This window comes from Phaenicophaeus curvirostris, chromosome 13, assembly GCF_032191515.1.
Source record: "Phaenicophaeus curvirostris isolate KB17595 chromosome 13, BPBGC_Pcur_1.0, whole genome shotgun sequence".
NCBI lineage: Eukaryota > Metazoa > Chordata > Aves > Cuculiformes > Cuculidae > Phaenicophaeus > Phaenicophaeus curvirostris.
Window position 1 is genome coordinate 12411899 of NC_091404.1, and position 15100 is coordinate 12426998.

The 15100-nt window shown below is 42.3% G+C and overlaps 1 protein-coding gene across 9 annotated transcripts in view; it reads right to left on the reverse strand.

Moving 5' to 3' along the window:
- Positions 1-1146: 1146 nt before the first annotated feature.
- Positions 1147-15100, reverse strand: part of TAF1 (TATA-box binding protein associated factor 1) — a 32060-nt gene continuing 18106 nt past the window's right edge. For 4 of the 9 annotated variants that reach the window (XM_069867989.1, XM_069867985.1, XM_069867984.1 and 1 more), the window contains 17 exons: positions 14232-14439; positions 13776-13941; positions 13400-13611; positions 13047-13155; positions 12763-12861; positions 11695-11872; positions 10280-10347; positions 9735-9857; positions 9454-9546; positions 9294-9378; positions 8733-8800; positions 8469-8585; positions 5508-5633; positions 4134-4232; positions 3692-3842; positions 2758-2935; positions 1147-1732 (listed from right to left, as the gene is read on the reverse strand). In XM_069867989.1, coding sequence (XP_069724090.1) covers positions 1516-1732; positions 2758-2935; positions 3692-3842; positions 4134-4232; positions 5508-5633; positions 8469-8585; positions 8733-8800; positions 9294-9378; positions 9454-9546; positions 9735-9857; positions 10280-10347; positions 11695-11872; positions 12763-12861; positions 13047-13155; positions 13400-13611; positions 13776-13941; positions 14232-14439 — 2297 coding nt within the window. In that variant the 3' untranslated portion in view covers positions 1147-1515. Of the gene's footprint in view, positions 1733-2757; positions 2936-3691; positions 3843-4133; positions 4233-5507; positions 5634-8464; positions 8586-8732; positions 8801-9293; positions 9379-9453; positions 9547-9734; positions 9858-10279; positions 10348-11694; positions 11873-12762; positions 12862-13046; positions 13156-13399; positions 13612-13775; positions 13942-14231; positions 14440-15100 lie in introns of all 9 variants that reach the window. The other 5 variants (XM_069867992.1, XM_069867988.1, XM_069867987.1 and 2 more) reach the window with 4 other exon arrangements.

The following is a 15100-nucleotide window of genomic DNA, read 5'->3' on the forward strand; positions in this document are numbered from 1 at the left end:
TCGTGTTTGGAGCTGATAACGCCTCGTGCTCAGTGTGATCCGAGCTGAACAGGGGCCTCCCCCGCGCTCCCCTGTGTGCAGCCTCTCCCCACCCCAAATGCGAGGTCAGAGGCAGAGCCAAAGCTCCAAATTAGCAAGAGTTTGGACGGTGGTGAAGTTCATAACATTAAACTTAGGAAAGTAACAGAACGTGCATAAGATTTCTGGGAAAGTTTATCCATATGCGAGTGGGAGATGGGTTCTGCTCTCGCTGCACCCGTGTGAGGAGATCACCGCCGCCTGTTGTGCAGGCCTGAGAAAGCTGCTCGCTTTCTAAAACTCCCAAGTTGCAGAGAGTTTATTTGCCAGGGTTTTCGGTATCAGGCTGGGCCCAAAGAGAGGTGAACGGAGTTAAATCCAGGAGTGCCTGTGGCAAGGGCGTTCCCAGGGCTCAGTCTTGTTCCCTCCCGCTATCCATGACCTGGATGAAGGGATCGAGTGCACTCTAAGTAAGTTTGTGGATGACACCAAGCTGGGAGGCTCTGTAAAGGGATGGACCGATGGGCTGAGGCCAGAGGGATGAGGTTTAACAGCGCCAAGTGCAGAGTCCGGCCCTTGGGACACAACAATCCTGTGCAACTACAGGCTTGGGGAATTGCGGCTGGAAAGCCGCCTGGTGAAGGACCTGGGGGTGTTGGTTGACAGTGAGTGAACATGAGCCAGCAGTGGCCCGGGTGGCCAAGAAGACCAACAGCATCCTGGCTTGTATCAGAAACAGCATGGCCAGCAGGACTAGGTAGAGTTGGGCTTGATGATCCCAAAGGTCTTTTCCAAGCTAGTGATTCCATGATTTAGCAAACACAGGGCCACTGTTAACAGTGTTCCAAGCTGTGAGGCTGTTACCAAAAGCAGCTTAGAACCATGGAATAGCCAGGTGACTTCAGCTGTTCCTCATATGACTTCCCCTCTGAACCATTCACCAACTTCATGGCCCTGGCCCCCTGTGGATGCTCTCCAGTAGCTTTATGTCCTTTTTATACTGTAGCCCCCCAAAACTCCACGAGTGTGGAGCAGAGTGGCATAGAGCCTATGGTCAGCCTTCAGCCACCAACAGGGCTGCAGGCCCAGGGAAAAGCCCTTCAGGAAATGCAGAGGGGTTTACAGTGGTTACCAAGAGGAGGAGTTTTATTCTGAGCAAGCATATTTTTTTCCCCTGACAGACATGCATGTATCCAACAGCCCCGCACTGATGGGAAGTTATTTTACATCAAAGACAAAAGGACAATCCACACAGATCCTCATCTGGACTCTGGTACCAGTGCAGGCTACAGCTGCCCAGAATCACTGCAGGGCACACTCCTCTAAAGCTTATTTGTCACCCTTTACTCAGTCACATAATGTGGATTAGAACTCCTTAAAATATATATACAAATCTTCTTGTTAATACAGTCCACACAACACTGTTCCTTATAGAAACTGGGACACAAATACAGGAGCCAAGAACAGCCCAGGACGACCACCATCTCAGGAAAGAGCTTATTCATCCGAGTCCAGGTCACTGTCTCCTGCGATGGAATGAAAGTCCTCGCTGTCTTCCTCATCCTCAGACAGATGGACCTGACTTAATACACTTGGCCCACAGCGCTGCTGTTCCTCCTCTTCCTCCTCTTCTGAGATCTCATACCCTCCAATACTGCTGAAACTCGTGTCTCTTGTGTTGGATTTTGGGTCTGGTTCTTCGTAGCTGCCGTAACTAGAAGAAAGAAGATACTCTCACTAGGTCATCATTTCACATCAGCTGCTGAAACCAACAATCCTGTACTGTCACTCTGGTAAAAGGTCCCTGGCTGGAAGTCCTTATGGAACACTTGGAACCACTGTGTGCTTCAATTCTGCCAATGGCCAGCTTTTTAAAATAAAAAAAACCTCAACTGTCTATCAGCATCCTCATCCCGCTCTGATACACTCAGGGCAGGAAAAACAGATCGCTCCACGATCTTCCCTCTGCCACCTTGACTGCAGGCAGAGAGCCTGTTCTCATCAACTTCTCCAGCATTTTCTGCTGTCAAGGCACGGGGCTGGGCCGACCCTCTGCCTGACCCGGCACAGCTCCTGCACAGCAAATATCAATAATGTCATCAAGGGACTGAATTCCATGAGTAGAAAAAGAACAGAATGTGATGCTAACACTCTAGCACGGCCAGGGACGGACGGTAGGTCAATGATCTCCCCAGTGAACGCAGAAAAAATAAAGCTGACATTGCTGGACTTGTCATTTTCTAATAATGGAACTCCTTCCAAAATACAGAACACGCGTATTCCTATTCTTTTGGGCTGAGGCTAAGCAGGTACCTTTCAAGTAAGGAAATGCTTATTCTTAGAGAAAAAACCCCAACAAACCCAGGAAGTCAATCAGCCAAATCATCTTTTAACTTCAAAAGGCATCTTGTAGTTTGAGACAACTTGTAAAAAGCTCTATTTTCCTGCCTTCAAAACCACTACATACAGGAAATCATCTAACTTGCAAAAAAGAACACTTTTTTAATTTTACTAACCTTTATATAAGCAAAAAAAATATTAACAGCACACTCAAATTTCTGTCTTTAAGAAGTAAATTGCAATTATGGTCATTAGAGTTGGGACACTAAAAAGCAACAAAATAACCTAAAAGATGAAGTGTGAGAGACCTTCAGCTTTTTATGATAAACACTTTAGAAATCTTGAAGAGAAGAGATTTTGTTTTGAAGAATTATCCTACCAAGGTTCAGCTCTAATTACCTGATAGTACTATCCTCCATCACATGAGATGTCTCCCCACCATCTCCTTCATAAGACATCATGCTTTCTTCGTTGTCCATGCCCATTCGTGTGTTCTCCTGAAGAACATGAGGTTGTTTAGGTCTCACTGCGCTGGGCTCCACATCCGAGTCACTGCCGCTCTCGCTCAGCTGGATAGCTGTGTGGAAAACCAACATTTGGTCACAAAGCAACAGCTCGGCTCTGTTAGTTTGGTGCTCCGGTGTTTAAAGGCTGCAGCATTTACTGTGTGGAATGCATAGAGCGGTGCCTCCACAAGGCAGCAGAAAGGCCATCTCGGAGGTGATGCTGCTTAATGAGTACCCAATTCTGATGTTATTCAAAAGCAACCTTATCACCAACATTACTCAAAAAGGCTGTATTTGCTTCTCTACTCTCAGCAATTCCTCCTTCTTCCCCCCCAGTAACTTTCAGTAGTCATCAATAAGTACCACCATAACATTTTCTGCATGGCAGGCTTCTTACTAAAAAGGAAAATCTCAAGAACCTCCAGGCACCTCTTCCAGTTCTTGATAACATCCACCACACTGTTTCACATCAAAATAAACATTGTGCTTTACATTCCTTGTTCTGCACACCGAATCACAGTCCCAGTCTTTCCAGAGCCATCTGCAGTTTCAGTTTATGAAATACAATCAACCAGCTCTCATCTTAACTCTCCTTTCTCTTCTCTCCATCCTTACAGGACTCCTGTTCATTTTCAGTTCCATTCGTATTCATCCAGTTTTCTCACCTCACTTCTTGGTCTCTTCCCGTTTCACTACCAGACCGCCTGGCCTACACATCCCAACTATGCTCAGCACTCCCAGCATGTTTTTGTGATGGAAGCATGAGAATTAGCTGGGTTTGTGAACAGCCAGTTCCTATTCAATCTTTCAAACAAAAGGATACCTACATGAGAAAGGATTATCTCCCTCTTCATCGCTCCCATCATCATCATCCTCTCCATCCGACATGAGCAAATCTTCATAGAGGACACTGGCCTGGGGCTGCTGGGCTGACCCTTCTTCTTCATCAGCAAGGTCACCGTCTGCATCTTCGACTTCCTGGGTCACACAGAACAGGGATGGTGAAGATAAACATCGCATGAACTACTGCTGCCATTTCCAGCTGCCATTACCAGCATGCGCCTATTATTGGTCACACTGTTCACGCCGAGTTATTTGCCCTTTTCATAACGCTAACATTTTAAAACTACATTTAAGAGTCTGGCTGTTGCTAGGATCCCTGCTGTCTTTCAGGGTGGCAGCCACAGCAGACAACCCTTGTGCTACGGAGACCACAAGTATGCAAGTCAACACATAGGCTGTGGCTGGGATTTCTGCAAATATACTCACTGGGGCCGGAGTCTTAGGTTTCCCATCATCATCCTCATCAAACCCTTCAATATCTACGTCAGAGTCTTCCTCGCCCAGCCTACCTCGCCCCTGGCGCATCTGAATGGGGAACACAAATAGCAATGTCGTTGAGGAAGGCACTACTGGACACAAACCAAAGGGTACAACTGACATCTGGACCACAACAATGGGTGCCAAGAATACAGGGAGCGAAAGATAAAATGAAAAATATGTGTGCATTGCTCTCAGAGCAATCCTTTTTTATTCCAAGATCAGAGAGCACACAGTTTCCAAGCACTTCTATCCTGCTGTGCTCATCCTTTGAAAGACAATCCCCAGCCTTACAGCACTAGAGTTCTTTGTTTACTTAGATGTTTCTGGAAAACACCACTAGACCTAGAAGTGCTGCTTCTCACAAATTATTTTAAAAGCAGACAGCAGTTTCCAACAAATCTGCTCCTGACCTTCTCTCTTCTGTTCTTCCCTCAGTCACCACGAGCTCAAGGTAGAGAGGACATGCAGATTCTGTCCCAAAGACTATAAATTCAAAGTCTATATAAAGCTTGAAGTCTTAAAATCTAGAAATCATTCTCAGAGCTACAGACAGCCACAACGGTAGACAAAACCATTCATATTCCATCTCCGTTAGTCCTGGATTGCTCAGAGTAGCTCTCACTAGTCTTTCTGGTACCACCTTCAGACTCATGGCCCTCCTTACCTTCTTCCTCCTCCTGGTAATTTATTTTCATAGACATTATTGCATCTCCTGCTATTCCCACTACTCCAACAGTTTTGTTTTTTAATATAAGATAAAGACTAAGAAAAAAAATTCTGTGGTTACTGTAACAAGCTCATTTATAAAGATTTAATACCTTGTCTGCTTTTATTTTTTTTCCCTCACTTAGAACCACAAGGTATCTACAGTGGCAACCATCTCTTCATAGGTATTTGTACAGCTTGTAATCATCACTGGATGCAACCATAATCATCTAATTAGCATCTTCCAAATATGTAGAATACACTTCACCATTTCCCTATTCAGAATCAACACATATCAGCCCTTTGTAGCATGAGTCACCAGGTTTCTACTCCCAGAAGTAGTGAAGCAAACAAGTATCTGGCCTTAGGCAGATTCCTTTGCAGCTTTTGATTCTCTATTCTTTGTTTTGCAGTGTCTCAATTCCCAGTGCTCTTTAAATTTTTCCTATTCCCTCAGAGCAGTCAAAAAGAAGGAACTTTTGAAAATTATTTCCTTCTCTACTTGGGGAAACCTGATCTTAGTCACCTGTTTCCTACAAAGTAATTGTCTCCTTCCACTAATTTGCTTATAAAACCCAACTCTCCAACCACATGAAAAAAATGGAGGATTCTGACCTGAGTTCCTCGCTTCTCTGGGGTAGTGATGGGAGTGTCCATAGCAGTCAAATTGCTCTCATCTTGATAGACTGAAGCATCATGTGACAAACTGAGGGAAGTGTTGGTATCATACAAATCGGGTGGCTAAAGTATATGTGGAAACAGGAGACACAACATTCTCAGGCACTGAACTGAGACTTAAACGGTATCTCGAGAGGCAAAACTGGGACTTTAGAACTAAATGCAAAATGCAGGTTCTGGCACGGTGTTTATATTATTAGACACTGTTTAATCAAAATAAGCTATTGATTCTTAAAGAACGCATATAGTAAAATGCGATGGCTCACAACATGAGGTTTGACGTTTGCCAAATAGCAGGTTTTGAAATCAAAGTCAGTACTTCTATGCCGTGCAGTCCTACAGAGGCCAAAATTATAAATAGACTCCAAAAGGATTATAGAGACCTACAGAGAACAGGCCTCTCTGCAGCTTGGAAATGCAACGGCCTGGACACAGCACCAGCGTGAGGTGCCTGAACAGCCAATTGCCAGAAGCAGAGAAGCTTCTCTGTAAGAAGGATCACTGTATGTTTGCATCCACTTACTTCTGGTCCCTGCCAGAGACAGAATACTTGATTACATCAACCTTTGGTTTGACTCAGCATGGCCCTTTTGATTTCCACTCCTACAATGGAAATGGTGTTGCAACCACAAACGCTGCTATGAGAACTGGGAAGAGCCTATCACATACGAAATAGCAAAGCTTCCTCTTTCCATCAATTCTACACAAATAACTGTCTCAAGAATCTCTAGAGCTGACAAAAGCAAGAAAAAAACGGGGGGTTGGATAAAGTGCTCCAAAAGCTAGTCTATAGTCTGTGTGCCATCTGACCTCTGAAGAGGTCCTGAGCAACTAGAAATTGGAATTTTTATAAAATGCCCTTATCGTACACAGTTTGTATACCATGACAATCCTGAAAGCATTAAGAGCAGCAGTAATACTGTTTAAACCAGGCAAAACAGGCTTCCTAAGAATTTAAACAGACATGTAAACCAGACAGCTCTCTACTTGCTGTATTTGCTTTTTATATCCTGGAATCCAACTCCTGAAGACACATATGGGGAGATTAATATTAGTCATCAAAATTGCATTTGAAATAAAGGGAACTAAAGCCAAGCAACCATCACCAGACCTGCCATCTGTGACAAGTTTGGGAGCGTGGGAAGCAGGAGTGTACCTCCAGCCAAGAAGCAGAGGGAAAGGGTGGCCGTCAAATTACAAGCCCAAGGGAGAAGCTCGGGAAGCTCTCTCTCCTTTAGCAAGCACAGAGAAGGAACAGAACTGATAGACAGTTCACTGCTCACGCCACTTTTCCTCTCTCCTTATCAACAAACTTGGAAAAAAAATCAGAACAGGTCATACCGCTCTTGGGAAGGAAGTCACCAGGTAGAGCGAGGAATGACATTTTTGTCCCTTAGGTTCTGGGATTTATCCCTGAGGTACTGGGATCATCCTTCATTGCATCTAATCTTCTTTGAAATGTGTTAACAGCTAGTTCCCAAAACTAATCTCCGAAGACTCCCTGACACTTCCCATTACCAGAAAGGTCCTTGTCCATGACCCTCAATTTCAGTATTCCCACCTTGATGCTTTCAATTATCACTCCTAGCAATGTCTTTCTAGCTTCCTAAAATGCTACACTTGGGGGGATTTTTCGTGGGAAGAGATGAACAGTTTTAAATATTGCCCCAAAAGAGTAATCTGTTTTGGCTTCAGCCACATAATCGTTGTATGCTTATTGCCTGAACAAATTTTAAACTCATTTTTCTCTTAAAAATAATCTTTCTAAGATCTTGAACTGTACCTGAACTTCAGGCCCCTCTTTTCTGCTCTGACTTTACTAAAATTAAATGCAACTTTCCAGATGTAATCACACCAGACTTGCATAGAATAGAAAAAATGGTCTACAACTAGGATGAATAACAGCAAAGAAGGCTTTGCTCTGCCTTCCTACACTGGCTATACAACATTTTAGTTCTTATCACTCAGTTATTAGCAGAGAGATCTTTCCAAAGACTTTGAAACTCACAGTTTTTCCAAATAAAAAGCACACCTCGGACACTAGTATGACATTCCCTGAACTGTCACATAAATTATCAGGCAAATTCCAAATGGAATTTCATTGTGCAGGAATGAACTTGTCATTCCTGGTGCAAGTTTTTTTACTGGTGTTTCTTAAAAAAAAACAACACAAAAAAACAACACACAGCCCAAGACAAGAAGCAGCATTAAAAAATAAATAATTAATAAGTCCAATAGCTTATAAAACTTTGTCAAACTGTAAACACTAACAAAGCAGTCTGTCAACCTCCAGTATAAATTATTTTCCCAACCTTGTGTATAATACATATAAATCAACTGACACACGATTGTCTGCTATAGAATAATAACGAAGAGTAAAAAACTTAAAGAATCCCACCAAAGAATTCAGAGGAGTCACACTTCGCTGACCGTATCAAGCAGTTTCTTTGCTCACAGCAATAGCCCTCTTCAACAATACCCCCACCAAACAGCAATCTGGCTTCTTCTCAGCACTACAGCATTGATGGCTTTTACTCATTTTATCCTTACCTTTTCACTGCTTGCCTTCTGACGGTTTCTAACTCCTACGCTTGCACAGTCTTTGAATTTCCAACCAACACTCAGTTGTACCTGACTGTATCCAGCTCACTTTGAAACCAGTTTTGCAAACTGCTTGACAAATTACCTCCTTTGTCTTAGGTACCTCGCTCTCTGAGGCATCATAACCGTTTTTCATTTTTAAGAAACAGCTGTTAGCACACCAGCCAACAAGATATTCTACTAAAAACCAAACTGTTTACTGGTTCCTCATCTGTCTGCAAAGAGGCACCTCTAGATCAAACATGCAGACAACTGAAACTAAAAGAAAGGAAGGGAAAATGTTGCTGGGTCACTTGCCTGTGGAGTGTATGGACCAGGGGTCATAGGATCAAGACTTTCCAGATCTGCCTCCTCCAGTGCTGCCTCCTTAGCAGTAGAGATGTCTCTCTCAAGTTGAGTCAGGTGCTCATCATACTAAGAAGAAAGAAGCTTGCTAAGGTTGCAGAACATAAAATTCAAACAAAATCACAGAATCACTAGGTCGGAAAAGACCCACAGGATCATCGAGTCCAACCATTCCTATGACTACATCAAATCACTACAGCAAAGTTGTCCACCTACCTCTGCTAAAGTCTGGTAACAGATGTTTACAATCTCCTGGGCTGTTTTCGTGTATTGACTGTCTGGCCCTGCAGTAAGAAATAAATCTCTTTATGCATTCTGACATTTGCTCAGTTCCAGCTGCTGAGACAGAAGACTGGTTTTGGTTACATTGCTCTCATGACACAGGTCCCTAAACTCCCAAAACCTTCAGATCTAAAGAGAAATACAAAGCAGGGTTTATATTCAGCTAACAAAGAGCAATCAGACTGTTCCAGCATTAAAAATGTGGTTTATGAAACAGGGAGGTTGTACCCTCTCAATTTCAAGGTACCGAAAAAGGAAAAAATCCTCCCCAAATGTAACTGCCCCTTTCTGCACAAGACAGTACAAAATAAAAAAAAAAAAATCAAGTGACAGTGAAAACATCACTGTTTAAGCATTTCTTTTCTCAGCAGGAAAAGACAGCAACCATCAAGCTCAGGATTCACAGCTTCAGGCTTTGACAGCACTACAGAACAAGTGCCCAGATGTATTCTTTCAAGTACAGAAGGCAGCTGAAGCCTTATTTTCACCACCTACCATTGTACTTAATGCTGTTGGCAAGGATGAGGTTAACATCATCCAGGAAAGTCTCTCTGTTCTGGTATTTGTGTTTGGAGATGTTCTGGAAGAGATTGTCACTCAGTAAGTAATTAAGTCTAAACATCTCACAAGCGACTGCTTAGTTCAAGCTACACACCTTGCGGATAGACTCCAGATCCATCGGATTAGCAATCACCTTGTAATAATCCGGAACAAACTTTTTGTTAACTGGATGATGAAATGGCCAAGACTGAAGGAAAGAAAAGAGATATATTTAGAAAGCTTCTGCGCAGGATTATTTACAGTTTGAACAACAAATTTCTTAAAGCAAGTCTGCCAAACTGATTAACATTCAGACACAATGTAAATATACAGCCACAGGACTAGAATTAGCACATTTTGCACGTCACACACATGCTCTCTACTCATACTACATACATCTGGAACTGCCATCATCTTTTGAGTGACAATGTTATCCAAAATGAAGGAAAAGGCCACTTGATCATCATCATCCAGAAGGGGATTAATTGCTTTTTCTAGTCGAGCCAGTTTATCTTCCTTCTGCAATAAAATAAAGGAACATCAGTGAGCAAACCTAGATTAATACAGTTAATATCAGGATACTTTGTCCCAAAGAACTGTTAACATCAGGATTCTCCATCCCAAAGAAACCCCTGTTCATTGTTTTATGAAGCCTCTTGTAAGTAAGGGGGGATAACAGCCTAGATATAAGCCTACATGCAAGATAAATGCAGTTAGAGTAACCAACGGACATCAGGTTTTTTGAGAAAGACTCCAATGTGAACTGTTTAAAATCGTAAAAATTCAAATACACCGCAGGGTAGGGGGAGAAGTTACCATATTCTTCTATCTCCTTAAAGCCTTTTCTTTTGCCAGCTCTCATCCTCTGTACTCAAACTCCTCCACCACCCCTGATCATCCCTCCCTCTCCACTCTGATCACAGCTTATTCACAAGACTTGCCTCTTTTAGCTTTTCATCACACAGGTCCAGCATGGACTGAGATATCTGTGTCAGTGAGTGCTTTGGCCCTGCAAACACACAGCAGGCACAGTGAGATACTCCAGCCTGATTAAAAAGGGTGATTATGTCACAACACAAATTAATCTTTACTCCTAAAGCATCACTGATTATATTTCAAGCACAGATGGGAGCACATCCTCAAGGATATTCTCAATATACACAATTACTGAAGTTTACTATGGATTTTACATAAGAAATGGTATTTATTGGAAACATTCACACTTCTGGTATACATTCTGTTAAGATATGGAAACCCAGTGGGAAAGCAGCCTTGCCTGTGGAAGACAGCCTCTAAGACCTCTACCTTTGCCAAACTTTCAGAGTATAAGTAATGAAATTTCTCTTTCCTTTACTAAATCCAGTCAGTGAAGCAGAACTGCTAAGGAAGGTGAGATGGGCATTTAAGGAATATCACAGTTCCTCAGACAGGGAAACAAGTATTTGCAACAGAACTACAAAACCCCCTCATTTATTAACATAAAATGGGGACTTTATTATTTTGACAGTTAAGGAAGCAGTAAAAGGCATAAAACCAGTGCTGTCAGTGTAACCTCAAATGCTGCACAGCCCAGAGAGACTCAAATCAGATGAGAGGATTTTTTTTATCTCTTGAATGAATACTTTTTGGACAAAGATCTTTCTATCAGTCATCAGAATACAGCTGACCTGTAGTTTCTCAGTGAATCAGCACTTTTCCCTAGCAGACGCTCTACTGCAGAATCTACACTTTTTGTAGCTTTCTGACCTTCCCAAAAGGGGAAAAATTTATTGCAACTAAGAACCAAAATACGCAAAATCATTGCAGCAAACTCGACTCAAAGCTGCGTGCTCCAAGGCAGTGGCTTCAAAAGGCATGAACTATTCCTATTTGGATTGGAAGAGTCATTCACTAAAGCCCAATACTGAAAAAAGTTCACAAGCATCTCCCAACTGATCCATGTCGAAGCAAAAAGAAAGGACGCCCGTAACCTAGTCCACCACAAGCAACGTTTTGCTTAACTTCACCCTATGTGAAGAGGATATGCAGGACTTTGCTTCAGTGCAGTTTGACTTCAAGCATGCTCCAGTGTCCTCAGTCACTGAGAGGTCCACAACTGAACATCAGTTACTGCACCACAGCTGTCATGTAGTTATTGTTAAATGCTAAGGTCAACTTCTTTCTTATTTATGTATTAGCTCACTAACATTAAAATAGTCTTTTGGGTATCTGTGGAAAAGCATACGTTTATTGTTGCCATCTGATGGAGAATTTATTCTGCTTTTCTGTTGCTTTCGTCATTCCTAGCAGATCCACAGCTCATACACGCACAGCATATTAGCAGAAACACAGTTTCCCTGCATTGTTAATAACCTACCATTGTACGTTGCACTGTTCTTAACAATTAGTTCCAGATGTTCTCTGAACTCTTCTCGGGATGGGTACTGCCGCTTACGAACATTTTCACGCAGGGTCTGTAAATCCATGGGCCGAGTAATGATCTTATAATAGTCTTTGACAACTTTTGGATTTACAGGTGTATGAAACGGGTACGTCTGAAGATGCAAGAAAAATGAACGCTTATTAACACAATACTAGCACACCTCAGTCTAACCTCCAGAGCTGAACAGGCACAAACACGAAACCTTTAACAATCAGTTCCTTAACTGCACCAGGGAAAATCTGACAAGCTCAGCCCAACAGTGGCTATGATTTTTTGCTACAACATGTTCTTCAATACCATTACAAGAAGAAAATTCTCAGAAAGATCTCTGATTGGATTCCAGAAGAAAATGTTTTACCATGAGAACAGTTAAACATTGGAATAATCCTCCAGGGAAGTGGTGGAGTCCTCTACACTGGACACTTTTACAGATCAGCTTGACAGGGTTCTGGGCCACCAATTATGTTACATAAAAGGCTGGACCAGATGACCACCGAGTCCCTTCTAACCTGGTATTCTCTGATTCAAAGAGCTCTCAGATAGTGCTTTTAGTTAAACAGCACAAAAGTCAAGAAGCTGAATTTTAAATTTTCATTTGAACTCAAATCTTCTATTTAATCTTTTGATTTTGCAAGTTTCTGGTAAAGTCTCATCAGAAACAGCAGAGTACACAATTTTCTCCAGTGCCACATATAAGAGTATTCCACGTTGCTACATCGAGTATTATGCATATTTGGTTTTGTCGAAAAAAAGAAATCACATCCCAGGCTTTGAATATGCATCCATACAGAACTATTCAACATTATTTTCCAGCCATTTCCATTTCAAAAAATTCTGAGCTGAGTTAGCATATAAAATAAAGCACACCGTGTACAGGGAAGGGAGGGGCTGCACACCACTCATGTTAGAAAAGCTTAGCCTAATTTTGGTGTCTACAACACATAAGCAACGTGGTTGAAACAGGTTAAGACACAGGTTTTTGGTCTCACAGCTTAAACTTACATTAGGAAGATCCCTTATGTCATTGATGATGCCCTCCAAGATGGATGACAACGTCACCATGGGATCTGTTCGCCGTCGGTGGATAGATTTATGAGGACGCTAAAGAAATAACAGGCAGAAAAATTGAAGTAGTAAAATATTTACCCACAGAAATCCTAGGCAATTTAGCTTATTAATTTGCTGGGCAGGTATCTTTAGGGTGCACAGGAGTAATAAAGACACTAGCCACTTGCTACAAACAGGAATAGAGATGCTGCTATCAGCTCAGTAACACTTTCACTCACATTCAGATAATCACAGTGAACAGTTGTCCCCACTCGTCGCTTCTTCTTTGGAGGAAGCTGCTGTTTAGGAAACTTCAGGACCAGTGATTTCCTGCGAACCTCATCCGCACTAGGTAGAAAGGAAAAAGTGTAATGCTTTCCCCAGCCTTCGTGTAAATCAAGACCATTTGTCTCTTGGTATTGACTCTAGTCCCATCTGCCCTAATACCAAATACACAATCACTATGCTGCAGTAATAGTTTACACGTAAAGCCCTGTCACTTTATTCCTGTAATTAATATACACACAAGTATTCTGCACTAAGCTCTAAATCTTTTCTTCCTTCCCATCAGTAGTTCTGCTTCTTCCCTTACCTCTCAATCAGTTGTTTACCCAGGACAATTTTTGTTCCTTCTACTTTGATGAGTTCCTCATTATCGTTGTGAATGACTGTTTTTTCCAGCTCTTCTTCCTGCTCCTCTGTCATGGCAACAGGATTAGAAGGTGGGGCATTCGTTTGGTAGTAAAGAGGGCAGAACTTATTAGTCCTCATATGGCCAATTGCACCACATGCTCCACATTTTAGCTGCAAAAACATAAGATGACAGATTAGAATTCATACCTAGGCTTCCATCTTAGAGGCAAAGTATCATTAAAATCCTTTAGACAGACCTTTAAGACATCACTAGAACAGAAAACATCTCCAATACCCAAGATCTGGTAGCATGCTTTACATATGGATATCCTTACTTTCAAGTCTGGACGCTCTTTCATTTTCTTGGGCTTCTTTTCTGGAGGGCCCTTGAGTTTCTCTTTTTCTTGGTTCCGTTTTAACCGCCGCAATTGTTCCTGGATCCTGCGCCGCTCCTTCCGCATTTCCTCACGGTGCTGCTCATCAAACAGAGCAAACTTTCGTCTGGGGGGGTGAAAAACAAAACAAAAACAAAACAAACCACAAAACAAATCACACAAGTTCTTCATCTGAGTTGGTGATTTACCAGGTACTCCTTCTGCCAGGTCAATCACTGCACAAAATTTAAAATGCCCTCCACGTGGATAGCCATTAATGCTTTCTCCCTCTACACAATTACAGTGCCAGGCTTCTACACTCAATTTTACGTTTCTACACACTGCCGACTGCCTGCGGAGTATTTCATTCTAAGTTAAAAAGAAGAAAAAACAGAAAAAAGATCATATAGGTCTTACATGAACTCTTCATCCTTGGTAGTCCGTATTCGGCAGTAGGCATCAATCACAGCGGGCTTCCGCACTGTCTCGCACCTCACATATTCTTTCCCATCCTCATCTCTAAACGTACGATAGATTTTGAGGCGGCGGCCAGTGGCAGAGGAATTAAGGCTGGTTACAGAGGCAGTGTCATCATCTTTGTGAGAGTTTGCTGAGGCTCCTGAAGCTGATGATACAAGAGAGTGTTTTATTTCATTTCTTTCACATTCTTGATTGTTTACATGATTGTTTAAATACTACAGATAATTTTGGCTTAAAAACTACCAAGACACAAATTCAGGAAAATCTAGGCAATGGAAGTCTTTCCCTTGCTTGTTCACATTCTCTTACTATGCCACATATCAATCAAAGGAAAGCTACTGAATTACCCATATGGATTATAAAGCCAGAAGGAACAACTACAGTCAACAAGGACCCCCAGGTGCCTAAGTGCAACCTGTTATGCAACTGCAACGTGGCCCTGCAGAATGCTGACAGTTGCAGTGAGTTTGATCATAGGTATGGAGATCTGGCAGAAGATGAAGGTCAACAATCACCTAGGGTTCAAAATACCACACCTTTCATAAGGCAACAATCATCAGCATCTTCCACATAACCCTTGCTAAACTATTCCAGTAATTATTTCATTGGTGAGTTATTCCCACTTTGGGATTCCAACAGCAACAATGTTGATCCAGATGCAGCAGAGCTCAGCTTTGCTCGTACACGTGCAATGCCCAACAGTGGTCACGAGCACCTCACACAGACAGAAATACATTCCCAGGTCACTTTTACCTGCCGGAGCAGGAAGTGTCGAGTTCTCTGTTGGAATGCATTTAAAATAAACA